Source organism: Ammospiza caudacuta, chromosome 34, assembly GCF_027887145.1.
Source record: "Ammospiza caudacuta isolate bAmmCau1 chromosome 34, bAmmCau1.pri, whole genome shotgun sequence".
Classification (NCBI taxonomy): domain Eukaryota; kingdom Metazoa; phylum Chordata; class Aves; order Passeriformes; family Passerellidae; genus Ammospiza; species Ammospiza caudacuta.
Window position 1 is genome coordinate 1,384,822 of NC_080626.1, and position 26,931 is coordinate 1,411,752.

General features: G+C 47.8%; 2 protein-coding genes across 2 annotated transcripts in view; both read right to left on the minus strand.

The window, feature by feature from the left end:
- LOC131570330 (zinc finger protein 271-like) overlaps nucleotides 1-26,931 on the minus strand; it is a 294,337-nt gene that overhangs the window by 123,868 nt on the left and 143,538 nt on the right. The window lies entirely within an intron of this gene.
- The window catches only part of LOC131570425 (serine/threonine-protein kinase PAK 3-like), a 38,479-nt gene continuing 24,145 nt past the window's right edge, over nucleotides 12,598-26,931 (minus strand). The window contains 8 exon segments of the mRNA XM_058822786.1: nucleotides 12,598-12,690; nucleotides 14,179-14,316; nucleotides 16,987-17,183; nucleotides 17,629-17,728; nucleotides 18,573-18,690; nucleotides 19,346-19,458; nucleotides 23,707-24,042; nucleotides 24,320-24,454. Coding sequence (XP_058678769.1) covers nucleotides 12,598-12,690; nucleotides 14,179-14,316; nucleotides 16,987-17,183; nucleotides 17,629-17,728; nucleotides 18,573-18,690; nucleotides 19,346-19,458; nucleotides 23,707-24,042; nucleotides 24,320-24,454 — 1,230 coding nt within the window.

The following is a 26,931-nucleotide window of genomic DNA, read 5'->3' on the forward strand; positions in this document are numbered from 1 at the left end:
AGGCGGCTGGACTCCTGGCTGCACCCCCCCCAATCTCCTCAGCTGGGCTGCCTGCTGCCAGCACATATTTACTGAATTTCAAGGTAACGACACAGGCTGCACTCTCTCTCTCTCTCTATCTGTCTCCGGGGGGGGAAGGCTGTCCGATGTCTCTTGGGGCTCTTCCTCCACCCTTCCATCATCCAAGGCCTCCTCACTCCCATGTCTGTCCAGGCCCAGGCCTACCGCATGGCTGCCCCTTCCCCGCCCAGCGGCAGTGGCTGAACGGGGGAGAGCTCCGACCTCAGTCCCTCGAAGTCCCAAGAGAGCCTCCCAGGGCCGAAGCTCTGCTTTTAACCCCTGGGTGTTCTCGGAGGTGTGTCCTAAAACCCACTGGCTACCCCAGGTGCCAATATCAAAATCCAAGCACCCATTGGTTTGACCAGAACATCCCAGAATTCCCACTTCTTTCTGGTCAAACCACCACAATAGGGAAAGGCGCTCCGGAAGATCTCGCGATGTCACGGAAAGGCAGGACCCCCTGTTCCTCTAAGATAAGAGATTACCCTAGGGGTGTGGCCCCACTAACAGTAGTGCTAGTAACTTTCCATTCCTTACCCAGTACTTTTCCATTCCTTACTAACCATAGATAAGAAGGACAAACCCCCTTTTGACGTAGAGAACCCCTTAGACTATAAAACCCCACGAGAAGAAGCAATAAACGCCTTTAGACCGTCCACCATATTGGTGTCTGCGTGTGTCATTGGCCCGAGCGACCCTGGAGAGTGGGTCGCCGTGCTGATCCTCAGAACCAGGTCGCCTGCCTTGATCCAGAAGGCAACAGCACACAGACACACACACAGACACACAGATACACACACACACACACACATACAGAGAGAGAGAGAAAGAGAAACGCTGAAAGTTTCCAGAGGCCAAAGACAAAGGATTGTCCAGGGCATAAATGGAGGGAAAGAGGGTGCAATGGAGGGCACCAGGTATCCAATGGTCTGAGTGCTCAGGGGTGGTACAGTGAGAAGGGACAAGTAGGGAAATCCAGGGTAGATGGACAGGGTTACACACCAATGGGAAGGGAGAACTCACCAGAACATGAACATGTAAGTGCAAAAGGGGTAGAGAAGGTCAATGGAGAGGACAGAACTGGGACAAATGAACATAGTGCTGCAGAGCACAATGGGGAAGCCTTTTTTCTCACCCTGAGCTGTGAGGAGTGCCCGGAGCCTGTGGTGTGTCTTTCCAGGGCATTGCTACTGCCTTTTCCCTGGTAGGCTCACAGGTTTGCACAGTTTGCAGTGTCCCAACGATCTCCTTGGTTCTGCAGTCCTGCTGTGGCTGCTGTGTAACAATGGACCTGTGATACCAATAGGCTCCATAGTGTCACCATGGTCCCTTTGGTTGCACAAGGCCCTGCTGGGACACGATGGACCCTTGGTTGCATGAGGTGCCTGGGCTCCCACAGCCCCTCACAGACCCGTATGGCCTCTCAGAGTTCCCCATGGCCCCTCATGGCCTCTCAAGGCCCTTAATGGTGCCTCATGACTGATGGCCCCTCACAGCCCCAGGTGCAGGGCTCCTCCAAAAGGAGAAGGGGTCAAGTCCTGCTTGTTCTCCTTTCATTTCAGTCCCTTCACAGCTGTGAGTGCAGAAAGGCTGAAATGGAGCCTTTCCCCAGCGTTTCCCTCAAGGTTAACTGCAGGCTGAAGCTCTGTGCTGGTGCTGGCCCCAGCGCCACCCTCCCTGCAGCCGCCAGGCCTTTGCTGTCCCCCCGTGTTTGTTCCCTGTCCCCGAGTCCCGCCCGGCTCTGGCAGCAGCAGCAGCCGCAGCGCAGGAGGCGCCGGCCCGGCCCAGCCGGGGCTCCCAGCCAGGAGCAGCAGCAGCGCCGGCCCCTCCCCGCCTGCTCCTGCCTCAGCTCCCAAGGGCTTTTTCCAGCTCAATTCTGGAGCAGAGCAACCAGCACCCACACACAGCCCTGACTGCTCAGGGCCTGCCTGTGCTACCCTGAGCCAGCCCTCAGAGGAAGAAAGGATCAGGTTCCAGCGCTGTTTTCAGCTCTGTTTGACTCACCCTGAGGTGACAGCAGGAGGCTGCTGGCGCCTTTGCCTTGGGAATTGCAGATCATGACTGCTCTTGGCCCTCTTCTGCTTGCCACCTGAATTTTATCCATAAAAATGCAAGTGCCTCTTTCAGTTGGTGCTACCCATGGTGCTTTCATGACAGTCAAGTCAGTATTTTTGTCACAGGCATAAAGATCAGCAGATACTGGAATGTCCACCAGCCCCTGAGCACTAAAGTGAGGGGAATTAAAGCCACACAGGCCACATTTGCAGTGCTCCAACAGAGCCCTGTTGCTGGCACTGTTGAAATAGAATAAACTGACAGAGGCCATCACAGAAATTGCCTCCGCAGTGTGGAATTAAATTGCAAAATCCACCAGGAGAAACAGAAACCAGAACTTCTCGACTCACTTCATTGCTCCTTCCCAGCAGCAAGAAATGCAGATGCCCAGAGGTGTTTGGCACTGCTGCTACCCCCAGTTTGAGCCCAGGCTCTGCCCAGTCCCAGCGGGAACCTGAGCCCAGCCCAGGCAGCTCAGCGCACGCGGGGCCAGGCCCAGAGCCCCGGGCACGGCCGCCCATTGCGGGGCAGCGGCGCAGATGGAATGTCCTGCGGCCAAACCTCCTGCTCCTGCCACACAGCGCCAGCCTTCTCCCCCTCCTCCTCCTCTCCCAGCACGGCACAGATTCCAGCTTGGAGGAGGCTGCCCCAGAGAGGGCTTCAGCTCCTCTTCCAGGCTGAGTGTCCCTGCAGAGGAACAGGGCATCTTTCAGGCACTTGCACAAGCTCAGGCTTCTCACTTCATCGGGAATCTGGGATGCAGATGGCCTTGTTAAGAAACCCAAAAGCCAAGGGAATGGATTATAGATTACTGAAAAAAAAAGTCACCCATCTTTCAGGCTAGGTTTACCAAGTCATTTCCTGCATTTCTTCTTTTCAGATTCTTTCAGTTGGCTACTCTGGGAAGTCCAGCTTGTACTGGTGCTTATCATGAACTGATTGTGCTCTTGATTTACGCAGCAAGACACCAAATGTGGAATCATCTATATGGAACTGTTATGAATGATCAGTCGAAAGCCAAATTATAAAAAATGCGAAAAGATTTCTTTATCTTTTTCCGTGACAAAAATATGGCCTTCAAAACCACCACAGCCAAAGAGACAGTGTCGAGCCCAGGTTCGGTGCTGGCTGAACCTGGATCCCACCTCTATTGCATCGGAGCCTCCACCATTCACGAGAGCTGCTTCTTGTAGGGATGCTTTATATAGTTTACTATGCCTGAGCGAAGAAGTCCCAGTTTCTTTTGTAACTCTGCATATTCATAGTTGGTTCTTTCAGTGTGCAGAGCTGGACAATCGCCATTTCCTTGTTGATAAGCCAGCGCTGATCGGATTCAGGGAAGTCACGTATTCACAGGTTTCTTTCTGGCGACTTTGGCTATCTTGATCGATGTTATCAACAGGGCAATGATAGGTGTTTTTCGAATGACTCAGGACTATGGTGATCATTGTGCTGGGTGTGTCTATTCTTGGGCTAAAGTGCTGGTTGTTATCTGACCACCTTCAGGAATTTCAGAATTTGAATAGACTCCTGCCTCTCAGGCTGCCTGTGGTAAGAGACTTGGTTGGATTTTGCAATCTTTATGAAATACATGCTTTTAGAACATGAATTATTTCCCAACATATATTACAACACCACTACAATCTCACAGAAGAAGGCAATCATACAGATCAGTGTATGGTCAAATTGCCCTCTAACGCTCATAAAGTCCATCTACTCTGCATACGCTTACTTTGTATTTTTGTTTCTCAGTCATCACAGAACTGAGAGCTGCAAGAAAAAGAGAAAGAAATATGAACAGTCCTTGGGTAAGGGAAATACTGCACTATCAGGAACTAAAAATAGTTGATAGCATCTGTATCAGGCAATTTTTTTTACTCTCTACCAGTGTCCATTTCAGGCATCCTGTTAGCATGACTTAGGATTTTGCAGCTAAATGCAATGGGCTGCAATTTGAGAGGCCTACAAGAAAAAAACTTATCAGACTTTTCCCCCCCCCGAGTGACAGATGCAAATTACAAAATGAAAGGGCCTACAGAAATTTTAAATTTTCTAATTTTAGAAAAATATAGTATTAGCATCAGATTACAAGGGCATAGAGATATAGGAGCAGCAAGGAAATACTCCCAGAAATGTTTTCTAGCCTGAAGAGACAAGCTAGCCACAGGAAAAAGAGAGAGCCACTTCTTTTAAAATGTGTGAATTACTGAATGCAAGAGCCATTGACCCTTTCAGCTTCTCTTTTTAACAAAAAGTAAGCTATTAACTTGTGTTTTTGAAGACTTTAGTTGGACTTCAATGTTTTTGAGACAGCTTCTGAGCAAAATACAAAGAAACTACATTACATATCAGTAAATGCAGCATTTAGAATAACAACTAAATAGTCCTAACTCATAGTTAAATGTTCAGTTCTTCATGTGATCAAGTCCATGAAATGCAGTACCTAATCCAGTTAAATCCCACCTACACCTCAGATTTGCCTGCGTAACTGATATTTTCCACTCCACTCCCTATCCCTTCTCTCACCACAGTCCTCAAGCCCTCAGCCAGGCACAAGCCAACTTCTCACCTCAACTGCTGTTAGCTATTACCAAGCACCTGTTGGTAATTACCTGAGCACCTGCCCCACCCACAGCAGCTGTAGGTCCCTGGCTGCTGGGAGAACAGGTCTGAAGTGCAGACCCCAACACCACCACCCCCCCACCAAATAAAAAGAAATTAAAACTTTTCTAAATAATTTGAGACTAGTAAAAGATCAGGACATGGAGGGACTTGTTTCTCCCCTTTAGGCCAATCAAGAAAAAGTTTATAGCCTTCTCTGGAAAGGGAAGACTGGGGGGTTTTTCTTGAAGCAGAAGCATGTTTTATCAGCCCAGTTTCCTTCCTCATTTGTTCCTGCTCCCCAGGAGGCCATTCACTAGGCATATATATGTAAATATCTATGTCTGAAAACACATCTACAGGAGTGCATGACTTACACTGGTGCAATTTAAAGCATAGTTTTTATTGTGCAAAAATGCAAAAATCTGTTCTAGGAGAGGCACATCTTGTGGAGCTGTAAGGACCCTGCCAGCACATCTGCTACCAAAGCAACAACTCCTGCTCTGCAGTGGCTTGAGCGGGCTGAGATGGAAGTGTTTCTTCATCAATGCATAAACCACAACAAAGCAGTGGTGACAAGCCTTTTTTCCAAGTCTGACTGAAGGTTTGGGAAGCAGGTCTGCCGGCAGAGGGCACACAGAAGCATGACACGTTTGCCTACTGTGCGCCTACAATTTCTACACCATCATATCACTACTCAGGTCACTGAGCAAGCTGACACTGTATGACAGGTTATCTGTCCTGCATAGAAAGTCACAGAGAGAAGAAGAGAGGAAGAAAACACAGAAGATGACAATGCAAAAGAAGTTGAAGAAATGTGGCAAGGATCGAGCATTAAGGGACAGAAATAAGAAGAGACCATACCCTTGAACTGTAAAGTTCTTTCAGGAAACTGCAAGTACTTGCATATTTGAGTTCACCACCCGGACTTGCATGCTTCTCCACATTACCATTATTTCAAAAATTTTGCTTCCTGGACAAGCTGTCAGGTCTCCAGTACCAGTCCTAGCTCCCTTCCAGCAGTCTGCATCTGAGCAGGGAGTTGAAAATAGATCAGGGCTTACCTTTTATGCTGTAAGCATTCAAGACAGCTAAAGAACTTTGAGGAAAAAGCCCATACTGAGTGCCCAGGACAAAGAGATCTTAAGAAATTGGAAGAAGCATGTATTGATTGAGGGTCACAGTTATGTTGAGGTTTAGCCTTTCAAAGGTTTGTTGCTTTTCTACTGAAAACTGCAGGTGAGAAAGCCTAGGCAGAAAAGGGAAGGAGAAGCTATGTAAACAAACCCATAGCTGTACACAAGGACAGAAGCAGATTTCTTCTTCACCACGCTGAAGAGAGTGGTTTTATTATTTGAAAAACAAAAGCAAAACTACCCCAAGTCAAATATATATTGTCCCACTACATTTAGACATTGCAACAATAAAAATGCTCTATAAAACTACTGCAGTAAATTAGTCAGTTAGGAACAATAAACAGGGCACATGTTAATAGTATCCATATCTATCTTTGGAAAGATGAGCAATTACAATCTGCATCCCAGCTCATGCTCAGTATTTACTACAATCTCAAATAACAATGAAGTCAAACACAACAGATGACTGATGTTCCTACCTTCTGCTTTCCAAACAGAGTTTTAAAAGATAGTTTATTACAAAATCAGTCTCAAGTATGTTCAAGGCCTTGGGAGCTCTCTAAGCTTAATTAACAACAGAAAGAAAAACTATATCTTTATAACAAAGTTATAAAGATCACAACTTTAACATCACACATATAGAATCCATTTTAATATTTCTGTAAAGCCAGTATTCTAATATTATAATTTTTATATAACAATCTATTTGTAATATTGCCGAAAGAAGGCACACTTTTCTAAATACCTACGGGCTTTGGTAACTGCTAAAGGTAATGTAGATTGGGCTGTACTACTGCTTACTCATCTTTCTGTTGCACAGAAATCTTGGATACTTTAGTGCGTACATCTGTAATTCTGACATTTTCTGAAATTAAAGCGAGAGGAGAAATGGGCTAAATTCAGGTACCTAAAGTTACGTATCAACATTTGCAGACATAAATCAAATACACAAGGAAAGCTTTTCTATAGGAAGTATGCCGGAGTAAATTAAAATATGTATTGATAAGAATAATCAACACAGTAGAAATGAAGAGCATCTGCACCATAGCAGAGAGTGTGTAAAATTACACTCTGCATCAAGAGAACATAATTGGTATTTCTTCACAGCCTTCTCCCTTTGCATGCCCCTCTGCAAAGTGCAAGGGGTCTCAAGGACTGAAGGAAACACAGGGAGTCAAATGGAGACACTTGCACCTGTCTCACTGGGAACTCCTGGGGAAGCAGTTCCCTTGGCAATCAAGCCCCTCTCTGCCAAGGGCACTTCCCAGATGTGTACATTTCCTGGGCAACACCAACCCACCCTTAAGTGCGTGGTGCGGAGGTTCAGGGACATCATAACATAACCAATATGATCCAGTGAAGCTAAATTTATTATTCCTAAAAAGACTCTATTTATAATAAATCTTTACTGTCCACGTGTCTCTAGCTAATACATGATTGGTTAATCCTAGCTGTTCACACGTCTAAAATACAATGCTGATTGGATCATCTAATTTTTTACACATCTGGCTGGGGTTGTCTGGCCCAACGATGGCTCACTTTCCTAAACTTGCTGACAAACTTGCTGAGTCCTGATGACTCTTCTTCATGTATCTTTTTCAAGGATATACTGAGCCCATTTCTGAATATGTCCATAATTCATTCTTTGTGAACGTGTTCATTGTCCATTATTACAAGCAGGCTGGATTGGGCATTGGCTGAATATGACCACTCTCTTGCAAAACCTCCTCCATTCTGTATCTGAGCCAGCATTCGAGCCAGTTAAACAAAATCATCCCTCTCATGCTGTAAAGAATATGGAATTAGAGTTGGAATGTGACCCTGAAATGGAAGCAGCTCAGAAACGAAAGTAGAAAAAAGTTATTGCAGAAGCTATTGTGGAAGGGACTTTTCTCTCAAATTATGTAGAAGCTTTTCCTGTAGTAACTAATGCTGCAAGAAGAGTTTGAGAACCTTTCAATTGGAAGATTTTAGAAAAATTGAGAGGTGCATTTTCACAATTTGGTTGAAAATCCCAACTTGCACAGTCACTTCTGCAGTATATTTTTCCATCTAACACATTAATTCCAGCTGATGTGCATACCATGATATGACTTATAATGCCACCCTATCAGCAGGTGATGTGTCATGAAAGCTGGGAGGAAAAGTGTGCTCAAGAAGCAGAAAGACCTAGAGTGCAGGGTGATCCTCTGTATGGTTTAACAGCACAACAGTTACCTGGCAAAGGGCCCTGGGCTACTGCCACTGCCCAGGCTAAGAGCATTGATCAAGTCTTGCAGATGAGCCAACAACTGGCATATAATGCTATTCTTGCACTTCCAGATGGGTTACACACTATTGTTGAAAGCGAAGGGAGACGACCCATCTTTGTTGATCAGCATCAACTCTGATTTATACACCTTTTATAACAGTGTTAACACCTTTTATAACAGTGTTAATTGACTTCATGCATATTGCAAAATTCGAGCTCACGATAGGCTACAGAGGAAACTCCAACCCCTCCTTTTGTTTACAATACCTGTGGCTTGTTTATTGAAAACAGGCTCAGTGTTCTCACCGTGATATGAAAAGTTCTCAAAACCTTCATATCTGTTCCCAGAGCAGCTATCTGTTCCCAGTAGCAGCTGTCTTTTCCCAGTAGCAGCCAAGGACAGAATGTTTGCCTGTTATGAGAAGACTGGCTGAGAAACTTATTGTTTATAAAATTACCTGAGAACCTAATTATTTACAGAATCAAGCCTGGGAAATGCTGCTTTACAGCTACCCTCTACTTTCCCATCAGCTGTATACCCTCATGGCCTCTTTCTTTAAGCCATGCTTGAACCAGGCTCTCCACAAACTATGTCTTTTACACAAATTCACCAAAGAAGAATGAAGACTTTGATAAATTTGTAGACAAATTGCATGAAGCTATCTATAAGCATTCTGATTTAAATTCAGACACAAAGATACAATTGTATGGACTTTGGGATCATTACTCCATTCCAAATGGCTTTCCCTTCAGTCACAAGAGCCTTCCATCTCTTCCAAAAAGTGCCTGCTGAAACTCTTCTGCTCCCTTCCAAATCAGTTCACTACTCCACCATAACCCTGGAAGCACAGACAGATGACTCTTGAACTAATTATAGTACAAAAGAAGGGTATTTATTGCAGCCCTGGACACATGTGAACTAGTTTCCAAAGACACGTGCAAGGAGCTGCAGACTCCTGTTCTCTATTTCTACAGAAAAAGTTTTACATTAGGTTTCTAAGGACCCATAATACATAATTCTTACCTGCCTGCTTCGCATTTTTATCAGCTGAATATCTATCACAGCTGTGCAATTGTACTCCCTTAACTGGGTTGGTGGGATTTTGAAATGAGGGAGTGGTTGTATGGGAGGAAGAAAGCCGTCTTCCTCATGGTGAACTCTTCTCCCATGGCCAGCTGGCGAGACCTTTGGACCTGCTGCTCATGGTCCAAGCCTCTCCTAACTGTTCAATTATTCTTAAGGCAAGGTATTTCTATGGTCTCTGCTTCTTCACAATTGCTTCCTCTATCCCTGTCACTCCTAGCTTTATGTTCCTAATATATTTGGTACTCTTTAACTAAGGGACATGATTGCTGCTAGCTGTATTACTAACTTAGCTTCTTACCTCATTTGAAAATCTTAACTAAAATATGCAATCTTCTACTATCCCAATCATATTCCCATCTAGCCCCTCGACCCATCTGCAGTTTTCAATTATCCTAATTACATTTTCAGCTAACCCCTTGGCTCACCTCAGGCACATCCCCGACTGCCTCTCTCCCAGCAGCTCAGAGCTGCATTGCACAGCGCTTGCTGTGCACCAGAGAGCACAAAGCAGGCTGGCCTGGTGGGCCTGAATATTTCTGCCAAACACTCTGCATCTCACACCTTTGCTCTGGCTCAGTGCAGAACTGCAGGATTGCAGGTGCTTCCTCCCAGAGCGCATGAGGCGCTGGCTGCTGCAGATGTGCCCTGCCAAGCTGTCCCTGCCTCACGCTGGCCTCGCTTCCCCTGGCAAAAGTGCGGGGCCTGAAGGAGCTGCCCTGTGCTCCAGCCTGCCGAGCAGCCCGGCTCCCTGCCCCGGTGCCCAGAGTGCTGCACACACTGCTTGCCTTTGCCAGGAGTTGCAGGGCAGCCGGCAGAAGAGGAGGAATCCTCAGCCAGCCCAGCGGCCCGCGGCTACCCTTGGCCTTTCTCTGCTCCTGGGCACACTCCAGACGACCAATGCCTCCAGGCCGAGCTGTGCCCAGCACGGCTGTGCTTCCCCTCGGCAGCAGCCAGCTGCCACCTGGGCTCTGAGAGCGGAGGATTCGCCCGCTCCCAGCAAGAGGCACCCAGGGCCCGGCTGCTGCCTCTTGCAGCTCCAAGGGCCTCCTTCCAGCCTGCCTCTGCCGGGGCTCTGGCTGCTCCGGCCTCTGCCGGGGCTCTGCTGGGGCTCCATCCTGGCCAAGGCCAGGCCCGCTCTCACCTCACAGGCGCTGACAGCTCTGCACCACAGGAGACCTTCCCGAGCACCCTCTCTGATCTTTCTGCTTTCTCACTTGAGCAAGGCTCTCCTCCAGCCAAAGACATTGCACCTAGGGATACAAATCCAAGTGACAGGAACCCCAATGCTCTCCAGTCACAGCTGAAGGCCTGCATCTGCGTAAGATGTTTGGGCTGCTCCATTCTTCGTTTGGTTTTATCTTCAAATGCCATTACCCTTTCTGCCTCAACTAGAAGTGTCACAGATGTACCAAAACGGGCCAGTGTGCTGGCCAAAGGCAGTGTGCTCTGGAGATGATGAATGAAGAGTCTTCCCAGCTTTCAAAGCACATTGTGAAAAACAACAATCCCTTCTTTTCAAATTTGAACAGTTTAGTAGCAATAAAATGGTTATTAAGATAGTAATAGAAGTTAGAATAATAAGAATTTGGACAATCAGAGTTAGAACAGTAAAGGACAATAAAAACAAAGACATACGGACAGTCCTGGTGCCTCCTGGGCAATTATGCCCCGAAAGCACACACGCTAACAAAGGATTAGCCCTTAAAAGCAATAGCCTGTTGCATATTCATATATCTCACACATGATGCATAAATTCTTTTCAAACAAAGGGTGTTCTCTGCTTATTGTCAAGTTCTCCCCGTTAATCCTGTTGGCTCCTCAAAGTCGGGAAGGAGGTGGAAGAAAGTTGGTCTTTTCCAATAAGGACGCAAGAATTCTTCCCTTGGGGCTCTTGGTGTCCTGTTGCTGTCATCTCTGGGCAAAGAATTTCTTGATTACCCCATCCCTTTCTTGAGCTAGTTAAAAAAGTATCTTACATCACATAGCTCCTGTTTTACATAATGTTATAACCTAAAACTATATTTACCACTGAAATAATTACCAATATAGCTGGATGGGACGTACATGAGCTTGTCTGTCCTTTGCTGCCTGACCAAATAGTGGCAACTGTGGAATTTTACCCCAGAGACATTTTTGGCTAGCTGGGTGCTGCAGCTGGGCACTTGGAGGCAAGTCCAGGCATGCAGGAGCTCAGGTTTACCTTTGGTGGAGAAGCTTTAAGGCGAGGTGAAGGAAAGGAGTCGGTTCTGATGGAGGGTTTCTATCCAGAGCTTTATTCCTGGCCCACAGGCCTCTGGATCCAGCAAGGGCTCCAGGAGAACTCCCAACCGCATGGTTTGCTCGCCCTTTTACCCGGGGCAGAGGGGCAGGGAAGGAACACGGGGAGCACCAACCAGGTACGGGCAGGGAAGTCTCAAGGGACAGAGGACACCTGGATGGCTCAATGTCCTTCCAGGTGGGGAGGGCATCTTTTGAATTCTGCCAATCACTCGCCGCCCTTCTGGAATGCCAGGATTGACAGACAGCGCTCAGCAGGGGTCAGGGTGTGGAAAGGAGGGATGATTGACACACCTGGCAGGGAATTATCAGGGAGGAACCTGGGGTATCTGAGGCAAACCATGACATCACACCGCAACATACCACACTACTTAAAAAAATACAGTACTACTAACTAAGACAACATAAAAAATATAATATATTAATTTATATATATATATATATATATATATATATATATATATATATAAATAAATTTTAATATCTGTGAAGACCCTGTCCTGTAATATGTACTTTTCACAACCCCGAAGAAGCCATTGCACCTTTAAGAGCCAGCTGACAACTCAGAAGGAAATGCTCAGCTTGTTCACAGGGTGAGAAAGAAAGGATTCTTCCAGATGAGTTAAAGTTTCAGAAACTTTATTTATTTATAATCCTACTCTATAATCCTGTAGGGTGGTATTTACAGAAAAATGGACAGGCACTAAATGAACCAGCCTAACCTTCTGGAGCTAACTAAACTAACTAACCTTCTAGGACTAAGTCAGGTTTTTAATAAAGCTGCATTCAACTTTGTCGATAAAAAGGTGATGTTGTGAGCAGAAAGAAGAAGCAGAAGAGTTGCTGACAGACAAAGGGGTAGCAACCCAAATAAAATGACCCTTACAGCATCTACCAATTAGATTAAGAAAAAGATGCAACCAAACAATGCATGACTACAGAAAGCTATAGGATAGGAACTAATTATAAACTATGTTTAGAGGCACAATAAATGGCTTCTCCTTGATTCACATTAAATTGTGCAGAGTCTTTTTTCTTTTCTCCACATAGTCCTACTCTAAATCCTACTCTACAGTCCTACTCTACAATCCTACTCTAAGATGGCTATGGAGAAAATGGTCCTGATATGATTATAGCACTGTTTGCTTCTCCATCCTCCTCTTCACTGAGATGATGAGTGGTGCCAGGGTGGATGCAGCCTCGGCTGATGTCACAAATGGATGCTGTTCACAAAAAAACCCCAAAAACCAAAAAAAAAAAAACGAATACAAAAACAAAAACAAAAAAGAAAACAAAACACAAACAAAAAACCCAAAACCAAAACAAAACAAATAAACCAAAACCAAACAACAAACCAAACAACAAAAAGACAAGGAACAGTTAACAGTGAACCATTACTTTCCAAGCTCAGTGCTTCACAGGCTCAGTTGGGATTGCTCTGGGTCCTAAAAAGACCCAGAAAGAGGAGCAGTGGGACCATCTGCTACCCAGCAGTCATGTGCAGGACCCTGCCATCACAGGCAAACCTTGCCCAGAATCCCACTCATCCATTAATTCAGGTTTCTTTATCTTGTTGGGATTTTTGCCCTGCCAGTGCTCTAGAAATGGTGCTTTCTGTCCCTGGGTTTTCTACCTTTCAGGAAACTCCACTGGCTCACATGGGTCCCTGCCTTTGAAAGACAGGCACTGTGCTGATTCCCACAGGGACAGAAAGCAGTGTCTACCTTTCCATGCCCTGCCCCTCTGGTGCTGGATGGCACCTTCCTTCCCAGCAGGGCCAGCCCAGTGGCACTGGGCCCTGCAGTTCCCTCTCTGCCACACAGCCTGGCAGTAACCCTGGCACAGTTCCCGTCTGCTTGAGCGTGCCAGGCAGCAGATGGGGCTGGGACAAGTCCCTCCCAGCTGTCCCTGTTTGCGTGGCAGAAACCTCTAAGGGTGGGCTGGGGGGCACAAACCAGGGCCCCTCAGAGTGAGCCCCCCACAGCCCCTCCTGCCCACAGCCAAATCTCTGACCCCTAGGCTGGGACTGGCTTCCTTGGGTTCCTCCACCACCATTTCATGTCTCTGTACCCTGCATTGCTCTGCTTCAATTCTTTTGCCATTAGATAAAACTGAGCACTCCACCAAATTACAAAAGAGGGTGACAGAAACAGTCAGAGGACAGAGCGCCTCTCCTCTCAGGAAATGCAGAGGGAGCTGGAGTTATTCAGTTTTGTGAAGAACAGGCCCCAGGGAGACTTTATTGCCACTTTCCAAGATTTCAGAGTGGCTTTGAAGAAAGTGGGGGACATCTTTTTTAACAGGGTCAGTTACCATAGGATATGGACAAATATTTTTAAACACAAAGGGCATCTAATCAGAGTAGGTCTAAGGAAGAACTTGTTTTCTTGGAGCATGGTGGAACCCTGGCACAGCTTGCCCCAAGAGCTTGTAGGTGCCCCATCCCTCCAACCATTCTGGCTCCGGTGGCAAAGGGCTCTGAGCAACCTGATCTCGTTAAAGATGTCCCTGCTCATTGCAGGACACTTGCACCACAGGACCTTTACAGGGCCCTGCCACTCAGCCCAGTCTAGGATTCCTCACTGTTTTCATTTTAAGAGGAGCAAGAATGGAGGTGAGGAGGAAGGGGGCTCATCTGCTGCCTTGGGCTTGAGTGGAGGAGGAGCCCATCCCTCAGAGCCTGTTTCACCTGCAGCCCCTTCACATTTTACCTGCAGGAGCTCCTTGGCAGACCAGCGCCGCGCCTCGTCTCTCTGCAGGCAGCAGCTCAGGAAGTCACGCAGGCAAGATGAAAATAGGTTGGGCTGCTGCAGCTTTTGTCTTCCTCCTGTGGCTATCAGGAGTTGAGGCTGGGAAAAAGGAGACACCAGGCTCCACCTGCTTCTTTCCCATCTGTCACTGCTCTCCCAGATCCCATTGATTAAGCTCCACTCTGCAGTGGCAGTTTCTGCCCTGGCAGAAACCCAGAGATGACTTTCCTTTACCAACCAAAAACCCAAACTCCGATGCAGCCACAGCTTTCCCACTGTCCTGCAGATCTTGCCTTGGCAACTGATTTCATTGCCTGACCTAGTTAGTGGGAACTACATCAGCACAAGCACGTTTCCTTCCCTGAGGATTCATATCAGCTTGAGAGGTGTTTTGGAAGAAGGACTTTGCTATACTAACTCTACTGTATCCAAGGGTTAGGATATGAAAAGTATCTCTGCAGTGCTTCTTGTCTCTTAAGCACAGCTGCCATAAAACAAAACCAATCAAGCTTTTTGCTTTGTTCTTGAAAACAATGGGAATTGGAAGGAAAGAAAGGAAATCCACCAGGTATTCCTCAGGTAAGGAAACAAACATTTGGAATCTCATCTTCAACACAGACACATCAAGATGCATGCACAAATGTACTGGGATGAAAACGCCTGCTGGGACACACAGGAGCCACTTGCAGCTCTGTCTCTCAGCAGCCTGAAAATTTCTGCTTTCCTTACATGGAAAAGAAAAACTTTTCATGGTCAAATCAGAAGGAGAGGTTCCATCCCTACGGTCACCCTCGACTCATTTGGCTACACAAGTCAATGCATGAATGGTAGGCCCATCCCAGAAAGTGCCAGGAAACAAACGGGAGGTTTTGGCAGGCTCTCCACATCACCAGGCTCTGGCTTGGTGATGTGGAGAATGTTGCTTTGGGCTAGGAGAGAAACACGGTCACTGAGTGTTTCAGCAGCACTGCACAAGAAGCAGAAGAGACTCTGTGGCCTTTACACCCTCACGCCCAGGTTTCAGGCATGTTTCCCAGTGAGAAGAAACTGCACAGGGGCTTAAGTTCCTCTCTAAAATACAGTGCCTTAGCAACTTTCTTGTGTTTGGGCTTCCTTTCTTCATTTCTGGAAATGTAACACCAGTTCTGAGAGGCTTGCCTTGTGGTTTTAGGGGCATCTTCACAGACAGACAAGTGGGAGCAACTTGAAACCCAAAGCAAATGTTCCTGAGAAGTGCGGGGGAGTGTTTGCCTGTGGTGAGGCTTGAGCTGTCTGGCAATCCCTTTCCATGATGTGCAGAAACATCCAGCTGCTCCCCAGAACTCAGTCCCTCTGGGCACGCAGGCCTCTGGAAACCCCTGAGGATTCCAGCCTTTCTCCTGCTCAAGAGCATCTAACCTAAGCTGAGCTCCAGTTTCTTCAGCAAGGCCAAGGATGCTCACTTCCATGCAGCTGACAGTGTCCATGGAGCTCAGCAGGTCTTTCTCATACTCCTCAGGCCAAGGAATTACAGTGTAGATTGGCAAGACATCGGCTGATCATTATCCAGTGTGGTTCATGTGGAACCAAGCTCTAACACGCTGACAAGTCAGAGGGAGAGAGCTCATTCTGCTTTTGCAAGATGGTATTTAGAAACATAAGACACCCATTTTGAACTATTCAAACCTCAACTTGCAGAATCCATCTCAAAGAGATGAAAATAACAATGGCAAGAGGCCTTGGAGTCTCCATAAAAATGCCCACCACTGTCATGATAACTCTGTGCTCATGGCACTGAAATAGATGGTGACCAAAGAGACTTTGCTATTATCCTCTTTAACCCAAAGGAGAATTTCAAAGCCGGAAATGGCAATGCGCTCCCCTTGTGTACAAATAATTTATGTGGCTTTCTGTCCTTTTCCCTCATCACCAGAGATGACAAAGAGGGTTTTATCCTGACTCTCAGCTGAGCTCAGCCACTGGCCATGGTGGGGAGCTGGAGTCCTCCCTGTCATTAGAACTGTGCAGGCCAGGGATGGCCCTGCTCCTGTGGTAAAGAAACACAGCACTGGTGTCAACTGCCCACGCTGGATCCCAGCCCAGGCACCTGCCTGCAAGCTCATCAACTTGTTAAAGTACCCAGAAACAGCCAAGGGTTTGGCAACTGCAGTCAGAGAAAAACACATCCTAAACTTATCCAGGCCACCCACACACATGACTGAACAATGTACAGATGACTTGAAAGCCTGAAAGTTTTGAAGATCCACAGGATTTGGAAAAGATGCTACAGAATGGAAGAGAAGAGCTGTGTTTAAAAAATGGAAAAGCAAGCAGAACTGCTTGGGCATTGCTTTGGTAGTAGTTTTTTTCTCTTTTCCTTTTTTGTTTACTTTTCTTTTTCCTGTTTTTCTCATGTTTTCTATAAAATTGAAACTGGGAAGGTCTAACCTCCATTGCTCAGGATGTTTATCACATGTCTACCCTCTCCACTGAAAAATTCTTGTCCTTCAGAAACAGAGTTCCAACATTGTTCAAAAAACAAGTGAGAAATGCCAGGCATGGCTGGAGGCCAAAATAGCAGGTTTCTGAACTGGTTAGGTTTCTGAACTGCCACTTCCCTTTCTGATACAACCAAAGCTACAGCAGATGCTGATGTGTTGCAGGGGCATTTTTAGAAGGAGACCTTGGTGGAAGAGGTGCCAGCAAATGGCAATGGGATTTTGTCCAGTGGCACACCGAGCATGGGACAGGTGAGAAAGACAGTGGGATCGGTGAGTATTTGCACCTTACCAAGACAGGAGTTGCATTCCAGGAAGGAACTTCTCGTTCCACCATTTCGATGCCCACGATTCCCAAAGACCATATGTCCACTTTGGGGCCACATGGTTGGCCTGTCACCACTTCAGGCGCCAGCCACCCAGCAGCGCCGGCCACGGAGCTCCGTCTGCCCTGCTCAGGGCTGAGCTGAGCAAAGAGGCCAAAGTCAGCTGTGGAGAAAACAACAAACCATGAAAGCCAGCTCCAATTAGGAAACCAAGCAAAAGAATTCCCCACTCTCGGACTAAGAATGTGCTGTTGAATCTCCTGGAGAACTGTCCACGCTCGATTTCCTTGGGGCTTTAGCCAAGGGAGTATGGAATTGGCCACCTCCAAAAAAACCCAGGTTTCTTAACGCTGCTCACAGCAGTGGACTTTATTCCCCTGAAGCTTTAGATTGTAGCTCCCTCTGTCTGGAAGGGACACACACAGAGCAAGGCCACTCTTGACTGCTTGTGGTTCCTTATACCTCTGTGCACGTTGCAACTGTGCCCTCAGATCGCAGCAGGGGTCCCTGCTCTGCCACCAGCACCATTTTTGGGGAGCTGGCAGTCACTCCAAGCAGCCCCACACCCACATCTCTGGAACGCTGAACCTGACCAAGAATATACTGACCCAGCTTGACAGAACCGTCAGTTCTGAGAAGGATGTTTCTGCTCTTCACATCTTGGTGGATGACGTGGTTTGAATGAAGAAATTGCAGTCCTTGCAGGCACTGAGACAGAAAACAGAAACAGGAGGTCAAAAATGAGTGATGGGATTTCATCCCACAAGAAAGAAAACAAAGAACCTAAAAGATTCCCTCTCCAGGGGAATGGGGAGTAAGGGCAGAACAGTAATGGCCTCTGAGAGGAAGAGCTTGCTGCTCCAACACTTGCAGAGCAGGACCTTTCTGAGGAAAGGCACGTCAGCTTTTGAAAGAGCAACAGCACCTGCTGTTGTAGGCTGTCCCCTGCCAACCAGCCAGGATGACTCCTGCTGCAGTGGACGTGCTTTTCCCTTGCAGAGGACAAAGGAGGGGTTTGGAAAGGAAAAGTCCCTCCCTTTGGTCTTTAGTGGATCACTTTTGGGTGGGAGGCTGCATGACAAAGATTTTCTTGCTGGCCTCAGCACAGGCTTGGATGTATCACACCAGTCACTTTCCAGAAGCAAAGAGCATTTTGGCTGCACTACTATCCTTTTCAGCTGAGGACTGTGAGAAATGAGTCTTTTTTCTTTGCTGATCATTTCAAATCCTGCCACCAGCACCTTTGCTTTCACAGGCAAGGAATGCAGTGAAGACAGACTCCAGGCAAACACTTAGAGAGGCAAGGTGGAGAACAGCAAATACAAATACAAGAGACAGAGCGACAATACAACAGCAGGAGATAAGAGTACTGGCACTGAGTACAGGGAGTGCAGGGGCACTGGCAGGCCTTTCACTTGAGATGCTTTTACTTGGCCATAGAATAGCAGCAACACAGAAACAAAGCTTGGCACAGGAAATCACTCCAGCTCTGAGGCCCTGTTTCCCAGACAATGCTGCCCAAGCCCTTGGAAACACAGATGGGATTGCTGACCTCCCGACTGATGGCTGCCATCTCATCTTCAGACAGGAAGGTCTGGCTGATGACATTGCTCAGAGTGCCTCCATCCATGTACTCCATAACCAGGGACAGTTCCTCACCCACAAGGTAGCTGAAAGAAGGAAACAAGGGTGTGGAGATCAATGTACATGGCTAGGTTGCTGTTTGGAAAAGACGGGTTGACTCTTCTTTTCAGATCCCTTTGAGACAAAGACAAAATAAAGGAATAGACATCCCCTCTTGGCTGTGCATTGTTTGCCATCTGTGCAGTCTCAAAGAGAAAGGTGCAGCTGCGAAAAAGGAGATGTCTTAGATGGGCAGCAAGCAAAATGTGCCGTTTAGTAACAGCCCAGATAAAAAGCCTGTCATGCATGGTGTTTCTGGAAAAAAGCACCTAGTCTTCCTGGCATGCATAGCAATGGAAAACAGTGGCAACAATCCGAGGGAAATCCTTGTTAGTTTACCTGGATGTAAGAAGACACTTGAAAAAAATCAAGCTCCAAACCAAAGTGGTGGCTGTGAATATAGAGATCATTGATTTAGTAAGACACGACTCATCCGGGTTTTTGAACAATTTTCAAATGCCATGTGCCAGCAAAGACTCATGCAAACAAAATGCAATCTCTTCCCATCCACTGGAGATGAAAAGAGCAATAATAATTAGCCAATAATTACAGCTCTGTTTTCTGCCAGTGACCAAAGTGGGATTTTACCTTGCATGTTTGCAATATGTGAACAAACATTCATAGGACAAAAGCACAACTCACCTGTATAAACAGCTGACCAGGTTGGGATTCCTGTTCACCTTCATGACCATGAGTTCATTGACTTTAAGTTCCTTCATCTTCAGTCCTTGAACATGTATTTTCTTGATGGCCACCTAAAATGAGATTGAAAATCAGTAACTTGAGAGGTTGGCAGCACGAAACCACAAGGCACGTGGAGCGAGTGATTTTGCAATGACACAGCTGAGCTGTGCCAAACTGCCTTGTGATTAGGCACTGCAGTCATTAGGAACTGACATTCCAACAGCCCATTTCTCTTCTCCCTTGGGAGCCAGTTACAGGACACTTGGGACCACTGACATTTTGCCTTGACCACTTGGTAACAGCACTGTCTCAGTTATCACCCACAAACCTCTGACCACACTCTCTGCTGCTTTGTTTGGGATTCAGAAGAAGTAATCCTTGCCTTAATACTCTGTGGGTACATCCTGGGCTATGGGCAGGGCTTAGGGCTTTCAGGGATGCCTTGCAGATCTCTCCCTATGTGCAGTTCCCAAGTGCAGAACTGCAGGTGGCTAAGGAACTTCCATTAACTTTGAGATGGATTTGCTGGCAGGCAGAAATGAGAACTCAGGACTCTGAAGCTGTAGCCCCAAAGAGCAGTGAGGTGCTCGCAGGCACCACCTTTGTTTTAGCAATGGAGAGCGAGTGAGCGCGTCCTTCTCTGAAAGGAACCGCTGCCCTCCGTGCCTTCCTTCCGGCAGCTGAGGAGGACAAAGTCCCAAATGTGTTTTGTGGGCTGGCACCAGTCTGTGCTTCTTGTGCCTTTTCAGCACAGCTCTGCCCAAAGCTCCAGCCACAGCTCACACCAGAGGGGAAAGCCCTCGAGTGCAGCAGAGTCTGCAGGGGCTGTTGACATTTACCTCTCCTCCTGTGGCAGTGTCGAGTGCTTTACAAACATCTCCAAAAGTCCTAGAACCAAAACAGAAGCAGAGAAAGGAGAAGCCATTTAGATCTTGCAGTGAAAGCCAGCCCACACAGGAGATCTGTGCTGGACTTGCCTAAGACCTGCAGGATACTGGAAGCATGGAGATGTCTTTGACAATGTCTTCTGAGCACACTTAGAAATTCTGATCAGAATTGACAATCTGAGCCCAGTGCCTGAACACACTTGCAGCTTGTCTGACTTTACACTTGATACCTATTCCACTGTCGCAGACATTTCTCCACAGAAATCCTTTCTTTCAGATTTCTGCGTCTTCGGGAGGCCAGAGGCCCCTGAAGAGAAGGTAAACAATTATTATCAGCTGCTGGGGAATGCAACAGGAACACCTTGATTGGCTCATTTTCTATGTTTATAATTAAGGGCCAATCACCAGTGCAAGCCAGGGGACTGAGTCCTTGGCCACAGCTTTGTTGTGGATTCTTTTCTATCTATTCTTAGCTTAGCTAGCAGCTCTGCAAAACTTCTCTCTATATTCTATTAGTATAGTAATAATGTATTATATCATATATTAATAAATCAAGCCTTCTGATTCAAGAAACAAGATTCACCGTCTCTCTCTCACCAGCTGCACCCACTCAGGTGTGGTAATATTCCACCAGCAAAACACCTGATGCATAGTTTTGTACAATTAACATTGCTTGGACTCACCCACTGCCAATATTTTCCAGTTCAATGTATTTTAGAATAGGATTTTCCATCACCATTCTCCCTGAGAGAAACAAAATGCAAGATGTTCACTTTAAAGCAGAGATCCCACTTCCTAGGAGATACAAAAGGCAGCCCCACTGTCTGGGGCTCTGAGCCCTCCCTTGGTGGACAGCTGGCTAACAACAACAGGAACAGCAACTGGAACAACAAGAAAAGAACAGCAGGCCCCCAGCACAAGTGGCTGGCACAGAGACTGATTTCCAGCATCCTTTGAATTGAGAGACCTCTTGACAGCAGGCATGCAGGGAAGCACAGGGAGATACATTCAGAGGAGACTGGGACCAGAAGAGAATACCTACCAAGGCAAGTAAGTTTGTCATCTAGAAACATTAAGGAGAGCTGGAACTAACAATGCCTTGGTTTTCTTGGGAATAAACACTGTGAGATTTAGAAAAGGTTTTCTATTTGCTAAGATTAAATGCACCTGGACATCTAGAATCAATTCCTCTGAACAGATGCCAAGTTCAGAATATTGCCAAGTGTTCCCATCTTTTCCACCTTGCAGCAGTTTGCCAGAAGAATGCCTCTGCGTTTGCAAACCAGAGCAGCTCATGCTAGAACCAATCCCCACGGGGCTTTCAGCATCAGGACCCGCACCCTTTATGAGCAGGCTGAGCCCAAAGACGCCCTTGCCCGTGCCCCGTGTGAAGAACCGCGCCGCTTCTCTTCACCCTGACAGCGCGGCTCAGTCGCTCCCATTGCACTCGCCCTCTCGGCACTGCACACATCCCCATCTTCCCAACTCGGCACGGCAGGCACGGGCACAGAGGACAGCAGTGCTCCTCAGGTGTCCCTGTGACACAGAGAGCTGCCCAGAGGAGATGCTGACCCTCCTGTGAGCCCAGGCCGTGCGAGGCAGAAGCCGGCCCAGAGAAGGGGCTGCGGCCTCAGGGAGCTCCGTGCTGCAGCAGCCGGGCAGCAGCGGGACCCTCCCAGCTAAGGAAGGCTCCAGCCTCTGCATTCCCACAGCCCTCAGGGACAGGGCAGCGACCACAACAAGGCTGGCAAAGCCCAAGCATGAGCACTGACAGGCACTGATGGGAAGAAGCCAGAGTCAGCCTGAGCCCCAGACAAGCTGCTGCCCCCATTCAGTACACAACAGGATGGGCTTTGAGATCAGCCACACCCAGGCACAGATCAGTGCCCTTTTTGTCCCAACAGGTGATGGTAGACACAGAATCCACTGGGCTCTCTTCTCAACCCTACCAGATCTTATCTGAGAGCACAGCACTGGCAGCTGTTCAGGGCAAGAAGCAGATTCATTGAGTTGTGCTGCAGAATCACAAAGGGCTTGATGTGTTTTCCTAGAGACTGATCTCAGCAGGGCTTCTGCCAGTGGCTAGGACTCAAGCAGTCACAGTCTTCTGCTAATCTAGGAACAATCCCTGCTTCTGCCTTCGGCAGAGAGGGAAGCCCAGGCAAACTCCAGCCAGTCTAAGCTGCCCTCAGAGGCAGCAGGAACACCCAGAGCTCTCTCTTGCTGCCTCGGAGCGCTGCCAGCACTTCTGTGACACTAAACTGAGCAGAACCCTTTGGTACAGCTATGCTGACACGTGCACACAACACACTGTCCCTCAGATAAGAAAGATACCAGACGTACTCTGCTGCTCCAGGGAGTCACCCGCCATCTCCTGTTGCTGAGCAGCAGCTGGGTCAGCACGGCAGGTGTACCAAGGGCTCAGGCTCCACTTCTTTAGCTGGGGAGCAAAGGCTCCTTGGGACAGCACTGCTGCTTCTGCAGCAGCTTCAGTGTCAGAGTCGGTGTAGATCTGAGACAAGAAATGAGTTGATGTCAGGAAGGTGTGGCAGAGATTGCCCTGAAATGCAAGAGAGATTGCCATTTGAAATGCAAGCCCTTAGGAAGCTGCTGTCAGCCACATGCAGAGCTCTTCCACTGGATTGCTTTGGATGTCCACTTGTGAAACCAAATGGTCAAAACCAAAGGCTGGTTTGACTCGAGTTCATAGCCAGTTTCTTGTTCTAAAGGATGACTGCAGCAACGACCGCTCCACTTCCTCCCAAAGACTCCTTTCCCCCTCCTAGGTCTGCAGATACATTTGCAGCTCCTCATTCTAATGTTCTACCTCCTGCCATGAAATTCTCTTTTTCTGCACCTTCCTCGGGACGAGCTTATCCTGCAGCATCTCTGGATGGTTCAGTGCCTGGGCCTCATGCCAGCCTCGGGGCTCTTGGTTGCCCGTCATTTGCTGGAACTCTCTGCAGGCTGCCAGGTAGGATGGCGACACTTCCACCTCAAGTCAAACAGAACAAAGCAGTCAGAGACTACAGCTTGTCCCTGTCAGCCAGGAGTCATTGACTGGGAAGAAAGTAAAGAAAAGGACAGGAGCATTCACAAGGGATACAGACAGCTTGTAGCTCGTATTCCAAATCTATGTGAGTGACCATGTTCACCTGCAAAAACACCTCAAGAAACAAGGCCACCTGGAAGAAACCAGCAGGAGTTCATTCAGATGACTGCTGGCTAAATGGCCAGAGGAGTAATGCCACTGTCTAGAGCATCAGCTGACATCCAGCAGAGCAGGCAGTGTCCTTGAGAGCAGCTCTGACAGAGGCCTCATCAGGATGGCACTCAGAGGCATCACCCAGCCCTGCTGCTCTGCACTGGAAAGGCAAGGAGGGCAGAAACCACCCCTTGGGTGACTGCAGTGCCTATTGCTATTTCACTCGCTTGCTTTTCTAGAGCCTTTTGCTCCTGAAGGAGGCAATTCATTCTCTCTTTGATAATTTTAATTTTTTCGTCTAGCCTCTTCTTCCTTACCTTGATCCTAGCCTCAGTTTCCTGCAGCTGTGCCTCCAGCTGTTCGTCAGTTTTCTGTAAACAACAACGGAAAGGACTCTCTTTCATGAGTGGAGTGGCTGCCATTCCTTCATTCAGCTCTTTTTGTGGATTGCCCCTCTGCATAGGGAGATTCTTCTCCTCTTGGAGTTCTTCATTCCTCCTCTTCGCTGCCATGATGGCACTCTGAGCTTCAGGCAGCTCTGCTTGTGGCTCTGCCTTGGTGTTCTGTACACACAAAAGCAGAGCAAGTGACTGAGAGCTGCCATCAGGCTCAGCTTTTCCCTCTTTTAGCCTCAAAATCACATTTATTCAGCCCCTTCTTTCTGCTTCCCTACCCAGCTCTGTTTCCACTGTAACCATCCTGTCCCAGGGCTGATCTCTGCAGATTGCAAGGCTCTGTGCCTCCATTGCCTGTGGCACTCCTGGCCTCCTCAGTCCCAGGAGCTCTGGTTTATGCCCCTCTTCCTGCCCTTCCCTCTGTCCCCTGGCCAGTCAGGCTCACCTGGCCATTCTCCTGTGCCTCTTCCACCTGCTGCCTGAGCTGCTCTTCCTGCCCTCGGGCAGGGAACAGCTCTCCCTGAGTCTGGCATGGCAGCTCAGATGAGGCAGTGTGCTCCTGCTCTTTCTCTAGAAGCACCTGCACAGAAAGCAAGAGAAGATGGGTTTCAACTTCCCATACGCCCTTTGTGGGCCAAGACTCACAGACTGCTGGGCTCACACATTCCCAAAGCACTGTGCTGCTGCTCTCCTGGGTCGTTCTCTGCCTGAGGGGAGGCACAGATTCCAAAGTGACCCTGGCCCTACAATCAGGGGCCATCTGGGACTGAAGCTCCAGCAGCCTCTCAGGCAGCTGACAGGGAAGGGGTGGCATTTCTCAAGGGTCTGGTGAGGGCCTCCCTCTGCTTCTGCCATGTCCTGTTTGTCTTTCAGTAGTGACTGACTCCCCGCCCTGTCCCACAGCTCCATCCTGGCTCTGCAGGGGCTTCCTGGGTGAGCTCACTCCTTGTGAGAGACACTTCTGGAGTTCACATTCTCTTCAGGCCTGCACCAGCATTCCTCCTTCCTGACATCCACACTCTTGTTAGAAAACCGGGTCATTCAGGAGATGAGGATGCATGCAAAGATCTCTGATGGAAGTCAGAGAACCTCTATGGCCATCTCAGTATATGGAGGAGGACCAAGGTGTTTCTTCTCCCTCTTTTGTCAACTGAGAATTCTGACCAGCAGTAACAGAGTTTCTCATAGGGCCCCATTAATGAATGCACTCACACAGCCCTGGGGATGCCAGTGAAGGAAACCATGTGTCATGTAATGCATGTATGAGCAAAGTCACCAGATCCCAGCTACAGCATGGGATAGTTCCACTCCCTTAGGACATGCAAAAATTTAAAGGACAAATGAAGGCTTCAGGTCAGAAAAGGCTGGAGCAGGAAAACATTAGGGGAAAAACAACCATCTCTGGAGGGGGAAACATCTCTGCCTGCTCAGGATCAGTCAATGGAACTTGTCTCTACTCCTCTCCTGAAGGGACGCCTTTAGGTGAGCTTTGCATCTCCCACTGCTTTGGAGCAGAGCCAGGAAGATTCAAATAGACAGATAGACAGATCTCACTTTTATAATCTCTCTTTACTGTGCTGTGGTATTTACATTCTTTGAACAGAGAGAGATATAATTCTCTCTCCTAGGTGTTTTTTAAGGGAAGGTAATGAGAAACTTAGAGAAGAAGAGAAAACAATTGTTATCTCTACTTGCTGGTCTTGTTGTTTAGTACATGTAGAATGTGTTATAGTGATTGTTTACTGAAAGTGATTTGTTAATTGGATTTTAGTGATAGTTGTTTAGCTTGATGAGCTAATTAGATAAAAGCTGTGTTGTGACTGTCTGGAGACAGTCATGAGTTTTTCTTTAGTAGCTTTTTAGTATAGTATCTCTATAGTATAGTTTTAATATAGTACTAGTGTAATATAGCATAGCTTAAGAAAGCATTTCTTTAGCCTTCTAAATCATAGAATCAAAGCACATTATTCCCCACGGGGGGGTCACCATGAATCAATACTGTCCTTTCTGTTGCTACACACATCAGCACTCGGTAGCAGTGCCCTGATCAGCAGCCATCCTGAACTTGCTCTCCTGTTGCTTCAGTAAGCCACACTCTTGGGCAATCTGGAGCGTGTGGGTCCCTATGGAATGCAACCAGACCCAGAGCATTGCACTGGGAACAGCACTCTTTGTGCATCTGTGCTCGGGCAAGTTCTTCTCTTGGACTTGACCACACTGATGGGGCTAAAGTGGCTGGAGTCAGAAATGCAGCTCAGCCCCTCCAGCTCCTCTAATTCTGAGCACCAGCTGGAATGCAAGGGCATTGATTTCCTGCTCAATTCCCAAACACAACCCACACTGATTACCTGGGCTGCCAAAAGACATGGGAGCCGTTCACCTGAAAGTGATGTGTTTCTGCCAGTGCTGGAAAAGGGCAGGAAAGATTGAGAAAAAGCTCCCTTGCTCACTGGAGAAGGAGAAATTACACAAGGCTTCTCCTTCTAGCAAACAAACAAACAATTAACCAACAAAATATGAAAGTGTTACCCACTCCAGTGTCTAAAGCACTTGGATGCAGTGAAGGGATGTTTGGCAGGAAAACAGCCCTTGTGCTGAGCATTGGCTCTATGGATCTAAGGCAGGGATCTATGGAAGTCTGCCTGAAGGTCCCTCATGAGCCCCCATTGTCCAGGCTAAAGCTCCCTCAGCCCCTCCTCCCTGGCCTTGTGCTGCACCCCTTGCCCAGCTCCCCTGTCCCTCTGTGCCCACGCTGCAGCCCCTCCATGACTTTCTGCTTCCCAGGGCCCACAGCTGCACACAGCACTCCAGCTGTGGCCGCAGCGCTGCCCAGCACAGGGCCACGCTCCCTGCCCTGCTCCTGCTGCCCCACTGCTGCTGGCACAGCCACCGTGCCCTTGGCCTTCTTGGCCCCCTGGCCCCACGCTGCCTCATCTCCAGCTGCTCACGGCCGCCAGCCCTGCGTCCTTTGGGCCCACGCAGCTCCCCAGCCACAAAGGTGCCCATTGCACTTCAGATACTGCAGGCACCATTGCAAGGTGTACACCCTGGTTTTAG